Source organism: Diorhabda sublineata, chromosome 1 (assembly GCF_026230105.1).
Source record: "Diorhabda sublineata isolate icDioSubl1.1 chromosome 1, icDioSubl1.1, whole genome shotgun sequence".
Classification (NCBI taxonomy): Eukaryota; Metazoa; Arthropoda; class Insecta; order Coleoptera; family Chrysomelidae; genus Diorhabda; species Diorhabda sublineata.
The window spans coordinates 36,818,114-36,841,366 of NC_079474.1; the positions used below are offsets into that span (position 1 = coordinate 36,818,114).

Genomic DNA, 23,253 nt, shown 5'->3' on the forward strand with positions numbered 1-23,253 from the left:
AATTGTACGTTACAATATAAATATTAATTTTACCTATTGCCGTTCGCGCTCCGCTGAACATGATGGCTGCCATAGCACCGATAAGACCTCCGCTAGCTGTCAACATTTGGAATATACCAGCATGCCACCGCGTGAAACCGGATTTGAGCAAAATTGCGAAGTCGCCTACTTCGTGTGGTATTTCATGAACTAAAATGGCAAAAGTTGTGAGTAGCCCTACCCTGAGAGATACCAAAAAGGCTCCTCCAAGCGAAAGTCCATGGGTAAAGTTGTCCATGGTGTTGGCCACCAAATTTAGATAACCCGCAACCTAAAAAAAATTGTATATTACCCAAATAGTTTGTTGGATCTTAATTGCAAATACAGAAAAAATTGTTTTGAAATAATAGCAACAGTTATTTCTGGACATATTCTATTAATATATTCACTACTAATTAAAAATTTTCGATAGTATTTCGAAGATCGTCGACTTTATAATATGTATGTATGTAGATATTGGGGGTGTCATATACACTGCGACCCTAACGATCTATTGTGTCCCCCTTTTTTGCTGCGATACCCAGTTACAGCTGATCTGCTAATTCCACTCTTTTTACTCCACTATTCCGCTCTAACTGCTGGAGATCTTCGTCTGCAAAGTCATATCGTACCAGGTGTCATACTCTTGACTTCCGTAGTCTTTCACCCATCGAGAGAATGTGGATAGTGGTTTCGGACTCTACGTAAGAGAATATTTTGTCTCTGCTGAACATAGTGTCTTCAGGTGTCCATTGAGGCGGCAGTGCTCGGACAAGATTCTTGTTTGTCTTCGTAGATTGTTATTTCCTAGGTTGATACATTCACATATCTTCCCCGAAGCTAAAGCTTTTTGATATTTTATCTTGACACATATTCCAGATTTGATCACTTATTGAGAAATGTTTCGGTTTATCCTGAAGTGTGAATCTGAGTGAGTTTTTTTCGCCATGATTTTCAATAATATATGGCGGCGTGGATGATTTATAATGCGCAAGCTAGTCTTTGTACCTTGGAGATATTGACTCTAGTGGTGTTCAAACTAGTTCTAGTACCCCAGACCACTGCCCCGTACGTGATGATTGGTCACACTTCTGTTGCAGTAAGAAAATGATATTAACTACAGCAGGTAATTAACCTATTCAATAATACAAAATCTGAACATGTCAATTTAACAAACAAAAATGTACTTGTTAGAAAAATTTATGTTTGTTTCCATATTCAAACCGAGCTAAATACAAATTATGTATCTGGAGAACACATCAAAAATAAAACAAAGAAGCTAGGATTAAAATATAAGCAATTTTTTTGAGAAATATCCACTCTCTACATAATAAACTTAAAAACAAATAAATGAAACTTAAGAAAAAGAAACAAATCTCCGTACATTAAGGCCGCTTGATGCAATACAACGTGCAATGCAATGTAAGACGCAATATTTCTTAATCAAAAACATGCGTAGATGAAGTTCGGCTGATTATTTCTTGCAAGATTTCGCATTTTATCGTCTTGGTGCCTCTTTTATTGCGTAAAAGTTGCAATTTTATAGAGAAGTAAGTTTATAATCTACTGATACAGTCCATAACAAATCGGAGGGGTCCAAGAAAATATTCGTTATATCAAGTAATTCGTTGAACTGAGGGTTATGTTGAGGTTAGGTTGGTCTAAAATTCGTTATAAAGAGGTAGAAAAATAGTTTTATTCACCTCAACATTACTTACTTATCTTGTTATAAACAACAACTACTAATAAATGATAACACATTTTTATCTAAATACTGTATGTATTTTCTATTTAAAAACAATTAGGTAGGTAACAGAATTTTTTTTTACATTAATAATCAAAATTAAATGCGGTAAAATCCGTAAAAGGATTCGCACAACAAAACTCACAAATTAAGGTAAAGAATCAACAATGTGGTTATACATAGTAGCTTAATCTCAATTTTGTTGATCTTGATTAGAAAAAAAGTCATCAATAGTTGTTTGTTTACCACCGGTAAGAGTTATCACATCCAAAGCGCAATCCAATTTCGTGATGGATTTGACTACGTCGCAACTCAAACCTCCCTTTTTGAGAAATACAGATTTTATTATATTTAAATAATTATAAGCATCTTTCATTGTGAAGTTATGCTCATCAAGTAATAGTAACGAGCAGCAGTGTTTACATTACTTTCCATCCAACAACAATGATTGTTTTATGAACAAAAGCGTGTCGAAACCTGTCGCAACATGAATCTCATACTATGAGATTCCCACATTGGTGGGAACTTTATATAAAGGTTTTGGGTTGACAAAATTCGTTAATTAGAGATATTTATCCTTTTTCTTGATAGTTATTCGTTATAAAGAGGTTGTTCGCAAAAAATGTTCGTAATTTTACATTGACCCTTATGGACAATTCAAGGGGATTACGAGGAATTTGTTAAATCGAGGAAGTCGTTATATTGAGGTACGTTATATTAAGGTTACACTGTATTACGTTTTATTTTACTTAGGAATTTTTTATATGTTTCTTCATCCATTCTCAACTAATTTTTCTATGTTTTCTCATCCAATTATCCAGCCAAACTGTCCATCGGACTCCAATAATAAAGGTAGCAGCAGATATAATTAGTGCTAGCGATGCTCTGGCCACCTTTTTCTTGTTTACTTTACCTAGTTTTGTTTTCAAAGTGCCCACAAAATATTAAATAAAGTTTGAGGTTTCTTGCTTCTACTTATGGAATTTTGATTAGCGGCAACTATTATGCAATGACAAGTGGGATGCAATATTCTTCTATGTAATATTTTGGTCTTGCATTATGTCAAGCGGCCTTTAGAAGCAAAGATCTTCACTTGGACACTATGGAACATTATCTTGTGGTTATTGAGTCCTGTGCTTCTTAAAATCAGCATCGGAAAAGGAGGAGGCTTTTGAAATTATGTAACGATGAAAAACAAAGCTTTTAAGTGCACCTAAATTACCGAAACCACTAAGTAACAATTAACGAATTTAAATATCAATCTTAAATTAAAAAAAAATATTTTCTTTGTCAATAATGATCAGATTGTTATTATACCAATATGTCTTTAATCACGTACAGCGTCTTAGTTGAAAAATTATGTAGTTTTAATTAGTTTCTATTTTAATATATATTATTAAAAATTATTTTACATGGCTATTTAATTTTGTTTTACAGTTTTTCCGATTTTTGGTACATTGTTTCGAACAGTACTCAATGAGATACTCAAATATTGTTTTGACAAACAATTATCTAATTCCTTGAATAACATTAACGTTATCAATCAATGTGTTAATTTTTAGAAAAATGTCTACCATACAGATCCTCTTCATATATTTATTTTTAGATATCTATTCAATACAGATAATTTTTATCTGTTACTTGAATATAATGTAATATAAAAATTAAATAGTTGAATATTTATATATAATCAATTGTCTAATACGAGTATCTATCAAAATGTCTGATTGGTCTACTAAAAATTCCAGTAAAATACTAATTGTTTAAACATATTTTTTCTGACAACCTTTTTTGTTGAAGAGTTTTTTTTCTCATTTTTGTGAAGAAAAACGACTTTTTCTGCCAATAAAGATTTAAATAGAAAATGTATCAGAAAACCACGTAGACCAAGAAGCAGGAGTGGCAAGCCCAAAAGCAATGTAGTGCTCTCAAAAAAATTTTAGAACTAAAAAAATGATAATTGCATAATTTTAATAATCATAATCTAAACTTAACATTTCCTACTACTCATACAACACAAAAAAATTTTTTATTATCTATGCAATCCTCCTGTAATACCTTGTTAAACAGCTCTGTAATGTCGACCAGATTAATAATCCATCTTCCGATTCACGCTGTTGCATTTTTAAGGTCATTTGAACAGATTAACAGTAATATACAGGGTGTCTCAAAACGATCCAACTATTTCAAGAAGCAAACAAGGCGCGGGGGTCGTTTACTAGGACGTTCCTTGAATTTTTAGTGGCCATCATGCCATCACGGGAGTGCGTGCGCGTGTATTTCGAAAATAATCGATCACTTATTCGAATTCGACGATTGTATCGGTTACATTATCGCCTGCGCAGCATTGCAGAAGCTCCAAGCCATACAACAATTTTAGCTTGAATCCAGACATTCAATACTACTGGAAACACTATTGGCGAAATTCATCACAGCCGTCCAAGGACAGCAAGAACGCCTGGAAACATTCAGTCAGAAGCAGATTCTGTAAGCCGACACCCTCGACACAGAGTCAGTCTCAACTGGGATTATCAAGAGTCACAATTCACCGCATAATGCGATCTGATTCACACCTAAAGGCCTAAAAAATTCAGATTGTGCAAGCTCTACAGGAAAATGATTACGTTATAAGATTGAATTTTGTTAATGCAATGTTAGAGAGGTTCAACAACATGTTCTTCCGGCACATTTTCATTTGGATGGATACGTAAATCGCCAAAATTTTCATTTTATGGGAGAAAAGAATCCACAGACCTTAAATAAACGCCCGTTGCATAGCCCAAAGCTCACCGTTTGGGTCGCTATGTCGGTGAACTGCATTATTAGGCCCTACTTATAACAGAGGACATGCAGTCACTGTAACTTGACATGGTTCTAACAGGATGGGGCCACATATCACACCACTAACAACTCTTTAGCTGCATTGCACAAGTTGTTCCCAGAAAAAGTGATTTCACGAAGAGGTGATATTGAAAGGCCACCTCGGAGCACTGATTTGACCCCCCTTGATTTTTTTTGTGGTGTTATCTTAAGAGAATAATCCATGAAATTTGACAGATTTAAGAAACAATATTGAAGTGAAGAAAAGATCAGGAGTATTCCTCGACGACTTCTTCAAAAAGTTTTTAAAAATGTACGCAAACGGTTTGAGGAGTGCCCTCAACGTGTCATTCAAACAATGTCGTGTTTAAAAAGTAACATTTTGTTTCGTATCTTTTAATTTTTACCTATAAATACATTTATAAATAAGTATAATGTATTTTTTTCGAACTAAAGTAGTGGGGCCGTACTATAATTTAATTTATGTGATTTTGTGCAGTACGGAAGTTGTTTTTTAACTCAATAAATATAAAGAGATTTTGTAAATAATCATACTAAGAAAAGATAGAATTAAAAACGAAAGATAGGTCCAAAATAGTTATACATAGAAAAAAGTGTTGTTAGTAGAGAAAAAAGCTAGACAAGAAAATTAACTCAAGATATTTATGTCAAAAATAATTGTATTTGTGGTTTTTGGTAACCAAACATGCATTATATTTGCATTTTAGATATTGCGAATTTTTCTTATTAAAACGACAAATAATGCAGGGAAGTCTATAAAATCAATGGAAATTGTAACACAGACGCAAAACTTCTACAAGGAAAGTATTTTTTTTGAAACATTGTTGAACACCTTACAATTCATACCAAGACCCGCCATTGTCAAAAAGGAATGTACCTATTATGAAATTTAGCAATTCCAAGTGAATAAATATTTTTTTCTACGTCCATTATAATATTCACGTATTTTTTCATTCATTTGCATTCATAAAAAATGTAATTTCTGAATCCGTCAAAAAGCACGAAAAAAGTACCGTAGCGGATAATTTTTTCACGCATTTGCATTAAAAAAAGTGCCGAAACGTGTCATTTTTTAACGCAATTATAAAATTGTTTTATTAAAATAGTGGGCTATGAACACTTTCTTTTTCATGTCAATTCGTTTCTCCGATAAATTGTCACACTTTTATTTCTTGATATTCATTCAAGAAAATCCCTTTTGTGTCTAATTAAAAGGAGTGTAGTATTATTAGTGATTCATATCAACTGCACACCAGCAGATGTAGTTGAATCGGAAACTGCAGCGACTATGAATCTTGTCCCCGAGAAATACAGGGAGCAGTATTTAAAGGAATATAATTCTTTTATGGAGTGACGTACTAAAAAAGGTATAAAAAGCTTCACACAAAGAGTATTTCTAGCTTACTTTGAAACTAAATCCAAAATGTGGAAGTCTTTAACACTTTGGTCGACTTATTCAAAACTGAAAAGCGCTCTGGTATGGTAAAAAACGACGTAGACATCAGTAAATACTCGAAATTCATTGCATATTTGAAAAATGAATCAGTTAGCTATAGACCCAAAGAATCTAAAACATTTGCCCGTGAAGAAATTAATAAGTTTCTATTGCAAGCTCTAGACGATCATTATCTCATGGATAAGGTATGACAGCAAAAAATTTTAATGTCAGGTTAGATATTATTTGTAACATCTTTCAGGTTGCTTTAATATTCGGAATCACAGGAACTCTGTGAAGGGAAGAATTATAAAATAAAGTGTAACGATATTAATAACTCCGGAAATGTTATAATTATCACAGTACCTGATACAAAAACTCATGTTCAACGTCGATTTACTGTTATTGGTGAAATATCTGACAATAGATTAAACTTGGTAAACATTTATAAAAAATATAAAAACCAACGACCCACAAATGTCAAAACAGATCATTTCGTTTTGCAGTATGAAAATGGAAAATGTAAAACCCAAGTTGTAGGTATCAATACCTTTTGAATTTACCTAATCCAAAAAACTACACAGGGCAATCTGGTGGTGATATAATTCAACTAAAGAAGCACGACTTAATAGAAAACAAAATGGTTTCCGCAGTGAAAATTTTAACGGGAACAATAAGTTCGACTTCAAGCAACATTGTAAATGTTCAGGATCCTATCAACAATCCAATAAGTACTAATACAACTAGACGATGTTATTTTTTTGAACTGGTTAAATGTTGCCAATTCAAGTACCAATAGTCATGTAACTTCTTTACTACAAATTAATAATGCTCGCAGTTGTACTTTTAATATTACTATTATAAAATAAAAATTGATATAAGTTTCGTCGAATTTTTTTGAGTCTACGGACTTGTATGAAACTCGTGAGTAAAGTAACTTTTTATCACAGGAAGGAATAGCCGTCCTACCGTGAAAAATGTATTACTTTACTCCCTTGTTGCGTAAATAACTATTAATATTAATTTTATCTAAAAAAAACTATATTTTAAAGAAAAAACAATATTTACATTACGTATATTGTATTTAAAAATAACAAATTAGATTTCCCTCGACAACGCTGATTAGTATCATGGCGTCTTGAATGACATCACAACATGGTGAAACCGCCCTACTCGTGAAAAAAGTATTACTTTACTCACTTGTTGCATAAATAACTATTATGTGTCTTGTATATTCAATATCAATTTATATAAATTATGATTTAAAAATATTGTTAATAATATTATTAATGAAACAATCCACGGCAATATTTCAAATTTTGATTTTAATGGAAAATTAGTTTTAGCAACAAAATTCTTGATTTATTAAAGAGTACTTAAGTTTTAAACTTATCATTGCCCCAGTTCATTGGTACTAAGCAGGCAACAAAGTAACGGAAAAGATAACTATTATTATTTTAGCAATTACAGTGTCTTGATAAGCTACTGAATGAGTTAATAAAAAAATGGCGTTTTTTTCTATATTTGTACTACCCGTTAAAAATTTGACTTCAAATTTATTTAGCCTTTAGTCAGTATATCAACAATGGTATAAACTGATTATTTTTAATGGCCATGCAAATGATATTAATATTTATAGAACTTGTTGAATGCAAACAGTCTTTGTTTCACAAATTATTCACAGATAATATTCATTGTTTAATATTATAAACAAGTCGTTTAAAATATAATTCCAGTCACATTTTATATATACAACATCAATTTGATTATTGTTCTACAAAATTTCTATCCTTCATTTTATCACTATGATGGTTGATAATAATTCGATAATCATCTCTTAACCCATTGAAACATACGTACACTTTGTTCGATATACTTGTCTGTAATGACAATTGGTTGTCTGAATCAACTTAATAAAAATAAGCTGTGGGTTGCCTTGAGGACAATTTCATGATCTTATCTGGAATACCGAGCCCTTTTTAGTCGGAAGTCTTTCTGAAATTGGAGAAGCGTGCTTACGACGACAAACGAAGGAAGCATGAGTAAGAATTCCCTGCAGTGAGCCCTGCTGTTTGGTCCGAGTAAATATCAACAACTCTTATTTGAAGTTTAAAGATTCTCTCAAATTGAGTCGCATCATACGTACCCCAGAAGGGAAGGGAATATTGGAGATGCGACCCAATAAGGGTATAATAGACTGTCAAGGAGGTGGATAAGTTGAGTTCTTTGGAAACTGGTCTCAGCGCAACGCAGAAGAAACTTAATTTTTTTGGATAAGGCCCATTTCAAGGACGTCAATGGTGGCATTATTTAATGAAAAAGGCTGCAATGTGTTTTTATTTGATAAAACTTTGGTTTTAGAAACGTTGAAACAGAAGATTTGAATCGCACCAGGATTTAAGGGTGATTAGGTCACTAGATATGGTCCTAAGAAGTGCCGTAAGGTTAAGGTTGCTCCAAGAGAAACTAGTGTCGTCTGCAAATAGACATATTTCTATTGGCTTGCAACAAGGAATGCTCAATTAATGCTAATTTTTAGGTTAGATGTCCTAATTTGTTTCTATATATTTTGATTTTGAAAAGTTTTTTATGGAAAAAATATGAAAAAAAGGTCTTATAGGTTTACTTCTCACTTTTTGTTATAAATTTCTATTGTGAAATATGGGGATTACACGGTTTAACTATTTTTAACATCGGTATATTGTTTTTTGGGACGATTGCTTTTTGACTTTTTCCATGTTTTGAACTTTTTTTGATAATTTCTGGAAATTATCCTCACTTTTTGTGAATATATTTTTATTTCTAGTATAATGAAAAGTAAAAACACGATCTATATTTCAATAAATAAAACTGTTTAGAAAACAAGATTTTTCATCAATTACATTATTCAAAAAACCAGAAATTTTGTAAAGGTCACTAATCAACAATTTAGAGAGAATTGTATCTGTAAATACAAAATAAAAACAGCAAGAAGCACAAGATTATCAAAAATAAAAGAACCAAAAAACTGAAGTAAACAATACAAAAATATAACCACGAAATGTTTTTCTCTGTGTATTGGGCACTGCTGGATAGTTTATTCTAACTGACCACAAATTTTTTGATGCACTGTAATATGACAAGTGATAATTACCTAACGAAGTCAGAATAACAGTTGTCCAGTTTATAAAATTGTACATTTAATTTGAAAATTGGTTTCCGATATACAGATGGTTCGAAGAGAGCGCAAGAAGCTGGATTGGACATTTTTCAACAAAAATGCAACCTCTCCATACACTACTGGGTAAATCACTCACTATTTTCTCGGGTAGCAATAAACAAATGTGCTTAGAAATTTTTGGATGTAAACCTCTCTCCGATATCCCAGCAGCCATTAAGGTCCTGAAGGCTATTCAGTGCACGTCCAAGCTAACGTGGAAGTGTAAACATAGTCTTAATTTAATAGCTTACAAATTAACTCTAACATAGGTAGCAGGGTATACCAGGCAATGAGGAAGTAAACAGCGTTACCAAAAAAGGTGCAAAGACTCCACAATTTAGATCAGAGTCCCTCATAAGATGTCACATCAATAAATAACTGAATGGATTGCTAAAGATTCAGATGGAGTTTTACTGGAGAAATACTCCAGGCTTAAGACAATCCAAAAGATTCATAACCATACCTGATAATAAGTGTGAGAAAATTTTCTTAATGACCAGAAACGACATTAAACTGGTGGTGAATCTTCTGGCTTGGTAGAGGACGACAACTGCACATTCTGCAGCAATTGTTAAGTACATCGAAGTAGTACCAACACCTTGGGAAATGGGAAACAGAAACCCTTTGGCAGAAATCTACGGGTTTTTGAACCAGAACAGTGAGATGTTCAGTAATGTAGGTGAGATGTTAAGTATTGTAGGTATATGTGCAGACTGGCTAAAAAGCCTAAACGACTCCTCATACAAACTACAATCTAGTAGCATGCTAATAAATTCAACTTTTTTATATCTTGCAATAAAAAATGCTTTACGGAAAAATCCTTTATAAAAATTTATTTAATGAGTCAAATCTGCAATTGAATTATCCCAACTATTTTAGTAAGTCTGAGGATTTTCAAGTTACAGCTTAGACGATCTTTACTTGGTTAAAGCAGGATTGTATTTTATTTTAAATTACCAAGTTTTTATTATGGCGTAATTTTTTTCCATACAGAGTGCGGATAACATGGGGATGAGGGCAGTTATTTCCAATTTTTTATGCATGTAAGTATATATGTATTCGATATACAGGGTTCCCAACTTATCTCTTTATCTCTCTTTATCGATATCACCATCTTCGATTCATACACATATTATACTGTTATCAAAAATGTGATCTTATCCTACTCTTTATTCATATGGGTCTTGGTAGGCGATAACATGAAATCAGTTATCCCAATGTCTTTTAGTGACGCCTATAGTCCTAATCTAGCATTTTAGCAGAAAAAATGAGTTTCAGAAATGAACAAATCCTTCTAGAGGTGAATCGGGACGATGGTCCGAAAATACAAAAGAACGTGTGGGACCCGGTTTTATCAAAATTATAATAAAGAAGAGCTTGAAACAGTTTCGAGGCAGAAGAGGCCAAATAACCCTTCAAGAAGCACAAGAGTTATATAATATGACAAGATCGACGCTACAAAGTCATGCTAAAGAGAGGCCAAAGAAACATGCAGAAAGACTGTGTGAAAATATTAAACGGGCTCAGGCAGCGAGATTTCGGGAAATATTAGATAAATATTTTGATCACCTCCAAGAAAACTTACAAAATATTGAACCAGAATCCATCATCAACTATGATAAAACTTGCTTTGTAGATGATTCCGGATGGAAACAAGTCATTGTAAAAAGAAACATAAAACATCTAGAATGCAAAATCGATTCAACCAAAACATCGACATTAGTAATGTTTGCTGTAAGTGATGATGGCCAGTTATTACTCTATTTATTGCCTATAGGAACGAGCATCTTTACGATACCTGGTTGACAAATTGTGCAAAAGGTGTGCGCTACGAAATAAAAGTGGTTAGTTCGACCAGCCATAATTTGAAGAATGGTGTATTGCTCTCTACCTTGAAAAGGAGTTTGGCATCAAGGGTAATCATTGGCGATAACTTATGTAGACATATGTCGCCAAGATTTATAGAATGGTTTGAAGAACCCATTCAACACAGCCACTTGAGGTCTGTATTTTTGACCCAATGAAAAAGGTTTGGTGGCCAACTCTACAAAATTGGAAAAATGAATACAAGTGTTCTTTGCCGAAGGAGTATTTTCCGAGTGTAGTAAAACGTGCTACAGACAGATATGTAATACTTCTATTTTTCTGTAATTAATGAAAAAATAATAAATACATTGATTTTCCAAAAAAATATGTGTTTTATTATATTTAAAAATAAGTCTTAAAATGTTGTCAATTTAAACATTAATGGTTGTGGATTATAAGGGAATATTATCGTCTCGATTCACCCTATTTGACGGTAACTTTTAGTGACCAGGTAATGATCATTCTGGTATGAAAGAAAACTTTATGTAAGTAGCGAATCATTCAATTGTCAATACACAATGAGGAATTTCAATGATGAATTATCTATTTTTAATTGACGTCAAATTTGTTTCAATTGTTTATGTTCACGTTATCAATTTTGTTTTATTTTTCAATTTGATGGAATGGTGATAACATTTTATTACTAGTAATATCATAATTGTTTTAAAAAGTAATTAATTTATAATCATTATCGGTGTTAAGGTATTTATTATATTAAATATTCAATATCAATATTTTACTGTTTCATATAAGTATCTACATAACACGAACCATGATTTATTGTGATGCAAATGAAATAATGAATAACTAATTGAAAAGTAGATACTAACAACTGTTGAAATTGCAATTTGAGCAGACTAGTAAAACAAACCTCTTCTTCCGGTGTAGAAAAACGTTGACCTCGCAATTTATTTTTGTTCTGCGGTAATGAGAAGAATCAATGGGTACCAAACAAGTATGGTGGATGACCTATCAATTGTGTGAGAACTCGCATTATCGTGGTGGAGAATGACTCATCTTCTATTATTGGTTTCCCTGATATTTTAGAACACTTCTGTTAAACAAAAGCTGGTGTACCTTTGAGAATTAGCCGTTATACGTTGCTCTAATGGAACGCTGGCGACATGTCCAATTATTCCGAAAAAAACAGGCGACCAGTTGCTTCGAAGTGCTTTCGATTATTCGGGTCCGTTCGAATCGATTATTGTTTAGTTTCGGGTTTATATGCATAAATCTTATATATCTTGAAGCACCGTGATTGAATTTTTTCCTCATTCATTTCCACCCACCGACACGGGCTTTTTTGATCGATTGTCATATTATGCGGTATCCAACGCGAGCAAATATTTTTGACAGCCTAACTTTTATGCAATATTGAACGTATGCAAGTGGAACTAATGGTCAAGAATGCCATAATCTCAAGGTATGCACATGACGATCTTACAATATCGGTTCACGCACATCATCAATGTTTTCTGGCTCTACAGACGATTTTGGACGACCTTCACAAAATTCATCTTGTAGCGAAATGCGAACACAATTGAATTTGGAAATTCAGCGAAACACGAAGGCTCGAGATGGTGTTTCATCAACAAAAGTCGAAACGAGTTGATTGGCACACTGCTGTTGGTTTAATATACGTCGATAGTAGAATATCATCGCATGATCATTTTTGCGAATTAATTCCATTTTTTACCAAGATGAAAATTTACAGTGGTACATGTAGTTCACCATTAAAAATGTCAAACGGTAATTTCAGGTTTGACATATTCAGTGTTATATATATATATATCCCCTTTTATAGCGTTATACGCCTTTGGGTTCCTAATCTCCAGGCCTGTCTATCTTGCCAGTCGTCGACTGCTAGGTTCCTTTCGGACATTGCTCTAGTGATTCCTTGTAGCCATGTTCTAGGTGGTCTTCCCCTCTTTCTTTTTTCTTTGGGGGTCCATTCTAATATTATTCTTGGTAGTCGTTCTCTTCCCATTCTCTTAACGTGTCCGTACCAAATCAACTGTTTCTTTTCTATATCTTCTACTAAAGTTCTTTCTACTTTCAATTGTCTTCTTATTTCCTCGTTTCTTATATGTTCCGTTCTAGATATTCTTGCTGCTCTCCTCCAGAAATCCATTTCCACTGCATTTAAGTTATTTTTTTGCTTTTCTGTAAGTTGCCAAACCTCGGAGCTATATGTAATTATTGGTTGTAAAATGGCGTTGTATATTCTCTTTTTTGTTTCTGGTCTAATATTCTTTTGCCACAGCACTGAGTTCAGGGCTCTTATTACTTTTCTTCCTTTGGTTATTCTGTCCCTAATTGTTTCCTCGTTTCGTCCTGTTGTTGTTAGTTTTACACCTAGGTATATGCATTCCTTACAGTTTTTAATTATTTTTCCCTCTAGATCTAAATTCCCAGGTGAATCTTCTGATCCTATACATATGTATTGTGTCTTCTCCGTGCTAACCTGTAGACCCCACTTTTGGTATTCTTCTATAAGTTTTCTAGACATGTAACATATTCAGTGTTACCACATCTAAAAACTTAAGTAGCAAGCCTCGTATTAATCAGATCTAAAATATTTTATGAATACCAGTGTCTATTCATGCAATTGAAGGACTATTGTTAATGTCTTTACAGTGCTTAAGATATATGTATAACTGGATCTGTTGTCCTTGAAAGATGGAAATAATCTTTTTTATTTTACCTTTAGCTTAAAATAATTGCACTGAACAAAACTTTTTTGACACATTTCCCAATTTTTCATTTTTAAAATCTAGACATTTCTTCTATCATCGATTCTTTTCAAATTTTATTTTCATTTATTGTTCGACAAAAAAGAATGGAAGCTATAGACGATTCTTTTATCCTTGAGTTTGAATACACCATTTCGAATTAATGAAATGGAAATAATTTAATGATCAATTGAAATTAATGGGCAGAAAATCGTGCCTGATTAATTAAATTAAATTCTTAACAAAACTCAAGTTTTTTATTCTAAAACAATCATCTACAGAGAAAAAAATGTATTTCATGTTTTCAAATGAATTATGCTTTCAATTTTCTTTGGAAAAAGTGGAAACTTAAGCCAGTGAACCTTCCTTTCATAATCATGAATTACAATTAAGAACACAGGAGTAGTCGTTGCATAAGGACAACACTATAAACTCAGAAGCCAGAAACTAAGAATCGAATATTATAAATCCTTTCACACTACAAGTAGTATTCTAAAGAAGAAGATATGATTTCGGCATTTTTGGCCTTGCCTCTGCGAACAGAAGCTATCACACACTATTGAAATACCTGAATAGCTGCTTATTAGTTAGCTCAAGCAAAGTATCCCTCTACAAAGTCTACTCCTAGTTCTGACTCACGGGTGGGAAACTTGAACGATGATGAAGGATATAGAGCAAAAGCACAAAAAAAACAAGCAGTGGGTTATTAAACAAGAACTTGCTTTCTTGTCCAAGGATATATACGGTCAATGCCAAATCAGCGTTAAGTTGGACTGATGAAGAGCAGATGCTCAAGTTCTTGAAATAAGGAATAGGTGGACAGCTGCCCGCCCAGATCTAATAATGGATAATAATTCTTTTAAATAAGGTATTTAAATGCATTTCGTGTACTCTTTTATATGTACGTATAATAGAGAAACTTACAGATTTCTTTTGTCCGAGTGGCTGTTTTAAACCTTTGGTATTATTATTTTCTACTGTGTTTATTTCACTATTTTCTACTTGTTCTATCACAGAGAATAATTTTTCGGCGGCCACAAATATTATAAGCCCTGTTAAAATTAACAGTCCACTGTTTGAGATATGGTGTCCATTATCTGAAAATTAAAAAGAAATATATAAACACGTGTGGTGTTGTTAGTGTTACAAAAATGGAGTTATTATTTTTTATTATGCATATTTACTGTTTTTAAGTGAAAAAAAGAAAATATGTAGCAGGAGTTATAAACAGAAAAAATTGCTAACACATCACTCATTAAGTCGTGTGACCAAGGAAAACAAATTTTTTGCTAAAAAGCGATTTTATTCATCATGTAATCTCCTTCAAGAGCAATAACATCATTCCAATGCTTCTCTAATTTCTCGATGCCGTGCTTTTAGAACGATTTGACATATGCCTCAAAATAGGCTTCAGTTTCAACAATTGTTTCTCCATTTGAGGTGAATTTCTTATTGGAGAGCATTTTTTTGAAATCAGCGAATAGCTAGTAGTCACTGGGTGCCAGATCAAGACTATATGGTGGATGAGGAAGCAATTGAAAGTGTAATTGATCAATTTAACCTTCGTTTTCATCGACTTTTGAATCGGTGTATTGTTTTGGTGAAACAGCGTTTTTCCTTAATTTTTACATTCGATATTGATTGTCCCTCTCTTTCGGAGATAGTCGGCGAATAATATTTCATGTGCGTACCAAAATACCGAGCCATAGCCTTCCCAGCTGACTGATGTGCCTTTGAACGCTTCGGACGTGGTTTACTGGCTGCAGTCCACTCAGATGATGATCGTTTTGATTCCGGAGTGAAATAATGGATCTATGTTTCATCCATTGTTACATATCGACGTTACAAAAAGTAATTTATTACGTGTAAACATAGCCAAACACTGCTCTAAATCATCAACACGTTGTTTTTGATCGACTGTGAGTAAATGCGGCACCCAGTTTAAAAAAAGTTTTCTCATGTTCAAATGTTCATGGATAATTGTAAACAGATTGCCTTCTGATATCTTTACGACCTCAGCTATCTCACACAATTTCAATTTACGATTAGATATAACGCACTTTTTTTATGTTTTCTGAAATAACCACCTTAATTGGACGACCAGAACGTTTACAATTATCGATGTATATACGACCACGTTTAAATTCAGCAAACCAATAACAAATGGTTCTTCCCGATGGAGCAGAGTCCGGATAACACTTTTGAAACCATTTCTGAGCTTGTACAGTTATTTTTTTAAGCAATGATAAATTAACACACGAAGTATTTTTGATCCATTGTTTCGAAAATAACAAAAGTAGCTTCACTTGAATTGCTGTCACTTTTTTCTGACTAATCGAAATTTCATGAAATTTTACACATAGTCATAGGTATTCTTTTGAAAGCTGGTACATCATAAACGTCATATGGATTTGATAATGGCAGCGCCATCTAAGTGTCATCCAAACGACTTATTAAGTGATGTATTATATAGCAGGAGTTCTAAACAGAAAAAATAGCTATTTTAAATTAGAAAAATGGTATTTTACACAGTGCAAAGTACTATGAGGGTATATTTTGGTACAAAATTTGTTGTTAATTACAGGATTAATTAATATGTTTCACATGTTTATATAAAAACTAAATATTAAGAATAATTGCTTCGGTGCAGTAGAATTCATTTCTTGAGTGCAAATCATAAAGGAATAAGTGTGGTCATGGATTAAATTGGAAACAAAGAGTTGTTTCATGTGTTTCAGTTAACGGAATGCATTGAGGTAGATCGAACAAGAAGATAAATTCCTAACGAATACAACGGGAAAAATATGAATACCGGGATTGGTACTATGGGTAATTGATAACAAAAACTACACGGTAGTAATTTTAATACTCACCAAATTTTGTAACTGTATCATTAGCCCAAATTTCAGGCAAGGAATGAAGAAATACGTCTCCCAGAAGTCCGCCTACAGCAAAACTTAGCAATGTTTTCAATTTATTCGCACTATCTGTAACAAATATACATATTATTAGATTTCATAAAATATGAGGAAGCTCTGATAGTCGTGTGACATGTTGCTCCATCTGCTCATTAAATCGGCTTGGTTTCAAACCGAACAACATCTAAAAAGTGAAAATTCGGCTAGATAGCCCTTCAACATTTGGATCCGTCGTTAGTTCCTTCTATATGCGGTAAATGGAAAACACATGTTGAAGTGATAGTTTGCCTACCTATGATCATAAACGTGACACAAGATGAATTTGAAGAGAAATTTGTTTTCTTACGATTCCACGTGAAATAAATTATAAACAAAAGCATGTATGGGGTGAAGTTAACTACGAATTTCTACGACGAATATTTATTTCAAACTAAATTAAAATGTGCGAAAAATGTTAATAGAGGAGACATGTAAAGACATTATAACAGGCTATATAATTTTACTAAAAAAAATTGGAGATTAAATGGATAAAACATTTTTAAACACATGTTTTTGTACATACGAGATCTGGCTATTAAATAACGATACTGCACGTCTAGAGGGCACCCTAGACGGGTAGGGTCAAAAACGAGTAGTGCGTTGGGTATCTAGATGATCTTGGCAATAGTTGAGGAAAACTTGCAAAAATTCTGGGACTCCGATTTCAAAACGAACGATGCTCGACAGGGCTCGAACGTAAAGCTTATGAATTTTTGTGGCATTATAAAAAATACTTATATGACAATTTTCAGTCAATTGTTTTCTAATTAGATGAACTTGGTAATAATTGAATACTTCCTTTTTATTTTCTGGATCTTCGGTTCTCAATCGTGAAATATGTACGAGGGCTGTTCATACGCTACGCGGGCATGCGCTGTAAGCGACTGCAAAGATCTCGCACTACAGACTCCGCCATAGTTGACATTCAGGCGCCAGTCGGCGTTGTGCTACAGCCACGTAAACATGTCCGCCATTATTGATGTTCCCGCCAAGTGTGAATTGCGAGTGTGATTCGTGATTCTATAGACTGAAGGCTGCAGAAATCCATCGAAGAATGAGTCGTGTGTATGGGGAAATGGTGTTTAAAATTTAAAGATGGCCGTAATGATGTTCATGATGAAGAGGGCCAAGGACGCAAATCTGTCGTTTCAGATGACCTGATTCAACGAGTTGACAGAATGGTTAAAGAAAACCGCAGATTCATCATTACTACTTTGTCTAGGGAATTTCCGAAAGTTTTAAGGTCTGTTTTGTACTCTACTTGAATTCATTGGCGGCAACTTTCTTTAACAGGGTATTGAAAAGCTTGTCCACAGATATAACAAATGTCTCAATATCTTTGGTCATTATGTCGAAAAGTAACCGTAAGTGTACCAATTTTTTGGTAACATAATTATTGTTTTATATGAACTTGTCTTTTATTTATAGTCAATTAGAGGTTGAAAAAAAACGGCCAGCGCACCTACAATACGTATTTAAAATTTTTTTATTCACTTAATCCTCAATTTTTGGAAATAAAATGCTATAGCCTGTTATAATGTGTCTCCTCTATTAACATTATTTCATCAAAGTTCAGTATATTCAGAAATATGCGTGACACATATCCGTGGATAACTTCACACGTGTGTATGAGGAGTACTTCGATGCGTCAAATTTAATCAATTGTACATAACCGGGATTCTAAGATTAATATATGGCAAAAATTATATATTAAATGATTCCTTTTCTTTTTCAGTGTCTTAATATCAATCATTCTGTTATTTTATTCATAATTGAAAGATGTTTTTTCTTTACCAACATTATTAGTGTAATAATTTCATTGTGTTGTTACTCAATTGGATTGTTCATTGAAGCAAAAAAGTAACACTTATACCCAATCAGTTTTGCAATTCACAATTACACGAATTAGGTTGACAATTTAATTTGACTCGCTTGCCAAGTTTGAAACCAAATTTTTTGTTACGAAATTAATACAAAATTAATCAAATGAAAAATTCTAGAATGATCTGTAGAATTTAAATATGTTTGTTGAAATAGGTACACTTTTGAAATTTTGACTATGAACAAATAATCTTTACGGAATTCAAATCAAAATAAAGTATGAAACGATTTAATACCATGATAAACGTAATACATTTTTACTTAAAGAACTATAAAAAGTATAAATAAGCCAGATGATAATTTTTAAGGCCTCGGTTTCCTATTAAATGCTATATGCGGCGTCCGACTTGGGCGTCAACGTTCTGATCGATGCCTGAAACGCCAGGCACAGCGTCAGCGGTCAATACATTTCATACGCAAACGACAACGTCTTGTTCACAAGTAATAGCAATCGACAAACAGTGCTAGCTTGTAGTCGTGTAGTATAAAATGGATATAAATTCGATACTTTTGGTTAGGCGCTTATGTTACTTGAAGAGGAGATAGATCTGGCAAAACTTAGAGCAACAAGACACCGATTACTTATGAAGAAGAAGAAAGAAGGACGTTTCCATATTTTGATTATGAAGCACTTGAAAGGCAACGCTACTAAATTTATTAAATATTTTCTTGTCAATCAAGAACAATTCAAACATATCTTAAAGCTAGTGTAGTTGCTTGTCACTTTTATTGTATAATGCACAATAACATTGGACAGATCCAATCAATAATTCGCTTTTTCTTTATAGAATTTCGCCAGATACGACGTTTACACTGCAATCGAAATAACTACAGACGCGACGCAAAGCGTTTGAAAGCCATCTACGGTGTCCAAACGCCAACAGCAGCGTGTGAAAGAGAGCACAAGAGTATATTTCTATAGTAAGAGATGTACAGCGGCGTACGGTGTGACGCTGTACGCAGCCGACGGCGTTTATAGGAGATCATAGCCTAAGAAGCCCCGGCCCCCACTATTTGCATTATATAAAATATTTCCTTTGGTTTCAACTGCTGATAGTGGCGTTTCGCAGTGTTGTATTTAATGCATGTTACAAGTGCGAGATTTTGTAAGAAAGAATCAGCTGAACTTCATCTGCGCATGCTTTTGACCAAGAAATATTGTGTCTTGCATTGCATTGCACGTTGTCTTGCATCATGTCAAGTGGCCCTTTGCAACGCATGTCTAATTGTCGCTATAAATACAACATAGTCTACTAATATCGAAATACAACTTTCATTTCTATATTTTTCTAACTTGAATATTGTAATATAATTTTTTCTCTCGCCGGGATGAAAAGTTCGTTTGTCGTCCCTGGAATGCAGGTCAAAAGTGGCGTATTATCTCCCGGGAAGAATTTTCTTTTGCTTCCGGTATCATAGCAACGAATTGTTTATGAAAATGTGTACTCTCGCCCCTGCACCCCTTTTGTTCATTAGAATACGTCAAGGGCGAACTCTTCATCCCGGCGAGAGAAAAAATTGTATAAGCACCTAGGGAAAAAAGTAGGGCATCCTCGCCCACATCGTATACAGATCACCGTATAGGGCGTTGAAATGCTCCATCAAATATACTCATTTAAAAAAGGCAGCATGGCAATTTTTACATTTATCTAGGTACTTTATTATTCGCAACAATATATGGGGCAATTGAGGTTAAGTTTATGTTGATAAGATTAATACCACTTCATATTTTTCCTGGTCATTGTTTTCGTGACATGATAATGTTCTTTTTAATCTTATGATAATCATAATAGTTGAGTAGTAGCCAAATATGTCGTTAAAGAAGAGACGTTTTCTTAACTGAAATATAATCTATTCAAGTGTCTTAACACTGCAATTTTATTTTGCATATCGCAAAATTAGCTTTGTCACTTCTACGTAATAATCTGGATAAAGTTCAAGTGAATCATGAATTCTCCATGTATGTTCAATCCTTCATCGTAAATTGATTTCCCAAATAATTGCTGTCTTGTCTTGTATTTTGTTGATTCCGACGACATACATGAATAATAATTATAAGTATTTCATTTTAGCATATGAAACAGAGTTCGTGTGGTTAAAACATTCGATTATTGCTTTTTCACGTTCATCTAATTCTACATTGGCGTCGAGTGTAATGTTCGTTTATTTTTAAATAAACTTTGCTCATTCGTTACTTACCAACTATCGAGCCTCCTGTGAAAAACTTGTACGTATGTAAATGTAAATAAGATTGTGTGGTGAAAAAGTGTTGGTCCCAGAAGTACCTGGCCTGACCGAGAGATGGCGGTAGTTTCTTGAAAAATACCACTGTATTAGAAAATACACAATCTATACAGCATATGTTTCATGTTTGACAACGCCTCGTTGTTTAGTATTTGTTTAGTAGCCATCAATATTAAACGTTTTCAATGAATTCGTAAATGTGGAAAAAATTGGTCTTCTTTATGTGATATGATACTTTTATTTTAAAGGAATCAGCCCAACCAATATAAAAGCTGAACTAGATTCTATTCTGGGTGAGACTACTCGTTCGTTATCAACAGTAAAATGTGGTCAACCAAATGAAGTGACGATTCTAGAAATTCTAGAGCCTTCTGGATGATCGTCGACTGAAAGTGCGCGATCTAGCAGACAAAGTAGACGTTTAAAAAAGTGCGGTACATCGCATATTAAATGAAAATTTGGACATGAGAAAGCTGTGTTTGGCAACGTTTCACAGAAATAAAAAACAATAAAAACACTGGACTGGAAAGAGTGAACAGGCTCCAAAGAAGGCAAAGACCGTTCCATCTGTAGGCAACATTTGATTAAGAAATCAAGTAAAAATGGACGCATTTGGTTATGAAGAAATTGTTTTTCCATGAAAACAATGCACCAGCTCACACATCCGTTATTGCAATGGCCAAAATTAATGAATTAAAGTTTGAATTGTTACCTCATGCACCGTATTCGCCAGATATAGCCCCCTCGGATTATTTTCTATTACCAGACTTGGCTCGGTGGTCAAAGATTTTCCAACAATGAAGAGGCGATGTCAGCAGTTAATGGCTATGTTGAGGAGCTTGACGATTCTTATTATAAAAAGGGTATCGAACTTATTGAACATCGCTGGGAAAAGTATATGGAGCCAAAAGGAGATTATGTTGAAAAATGTTGTGGTTTCTTTATTGGGCCAGGTACTTCTGGGACCATCCTCGTATTATCTGCATAATGGATGGTTTACCAAAACATGGGCGACGGAAGACAAAAAATTCACTTCACTCCAAAAATGTTTACTCTTGCTCAGGATGTAAGATTGCCTGCATATTTTGCTGCAGTACGGAGAAACAAATTTTGATAACTTGGTTGAAAATAATCGTAAAGACAAGCATTAAAGTACGTTGTTATTTCTTATAACCTCCAATTTATTTTTCTATTGAAATTTATTGGAAACTCTGCCATGGAACGGGTTTTTTATTCATTTTTAGTAGTATTAGAACCTTTCCGTAGTTTTCCATGTGCCTTATTATCTTCTTAATCAAGTTACAGTTACAAATTAACCCAAGTACGCAGATTTGCCGTAGAAACAAAACAATTATTTTTACAAATCCCTATTTTTTTGACTCGAACAAATTTCTAGGAGTTCAACAGTAAAAGCTGAAAATAATCTTTATTATGAGTTTCACACGAAAAATTAAGGCATCAACTTGAAGCTACGGGTCTAAGTTTTGTGCATGATTATAAATAAAATAAACCAGTGAAAGAACGTCAAGTTGCTGTTAAACGCAATGAAAATCAAGAAAATACTCGTTCCCAAAGGCACTGACTCCACATTGGTGAAGATTTCCGAAATACAGAAATAATATTTCAGATAGGGAAATTACATCTACACAGGCAACTAAAATCAAGGAATCAATCAGGGCCTCTACTTTTCCATTAGGATACTTCTAACTCTAGTAGTTGTTTCGAAGCCTGAAGTCTGTGAAGCATTCGAACTGATGTGAATGAAGTAGAGGGCAGGAATGTGCAACTTTGTAGCGGGGGTCAGATTACAGTTTTGAAACGCGGACCGAAGTGGCTAGATCGCAAGTTAATGACGAGTTACATTGTTTTCAATTCTTATAAAAGAATCGAAATCCTTAAAAGTATTGAATACGTCGTCCAAGATCTTTTTGATATTATTCCTGGACGAATGGACGAAGACGAGAGGATATTCCAGTATAGATAGATAATCAGGCGATATGCCTTCTAAAAGTACATAATTATTTATTAATTTAACTAATATAACTTTTTCTGTTGGCTAGATCTGCATCAAAAGATTATCGTCTGCATACAAAACTGTTTGTTCAGCAATGCGCTTTGAAAAATCGTGTACAAACAAAGAGTGTATAAATAAAACGATAACATGGGACCTTGAACCTATTTCTGCTTCAGTTTGAAATGAACTTTTCAAATGTTACTTTTATATATGTTATATAAATTTTGACTCATTTCTGTGTTGATGAATTGGAATCTTTTTGATGACTTTGTCAATAATTCAGTCAATCGACAAAGTAATTTAGGTATAATTAAAAGTTGCG

The 23,253-nt window shown here is 33.5% G+C and overlaps 1 protein-coding gene across 1 annotated transcript in view; it reads right to left on the reverse strand.

The window, feature by feature from the left end:
• Nucleotides 1-23,253, reverse strand: part of LOC130452431 (zinc transporter ZIP13 homolog) — a 35,176-nt gene that overhangs the window by 2,934 nt on the left and 8,989 nt on the right. Inside the window, exons 2-4 of the mRNA XM_056791712.1 lie at nucleotides 16,709-16,822; nucleotides 14,760-14,932; nucleotides 34-310 (exon numbers count right to left, since the gene is read on the reverse strand). Of these exons, the coding sequence (XP_056647690.1) occupies nucleotides 34-310; nucleotides 14,760-14,932; nucleotides 16,709-16,822 (564 nt within the window). The remainder of the gene's footprint in view (nucleotides 1-33; nucleotides 311-14,759; nucleotides 14,933-16,708; nucleotides 16,823-23,253) is intronic.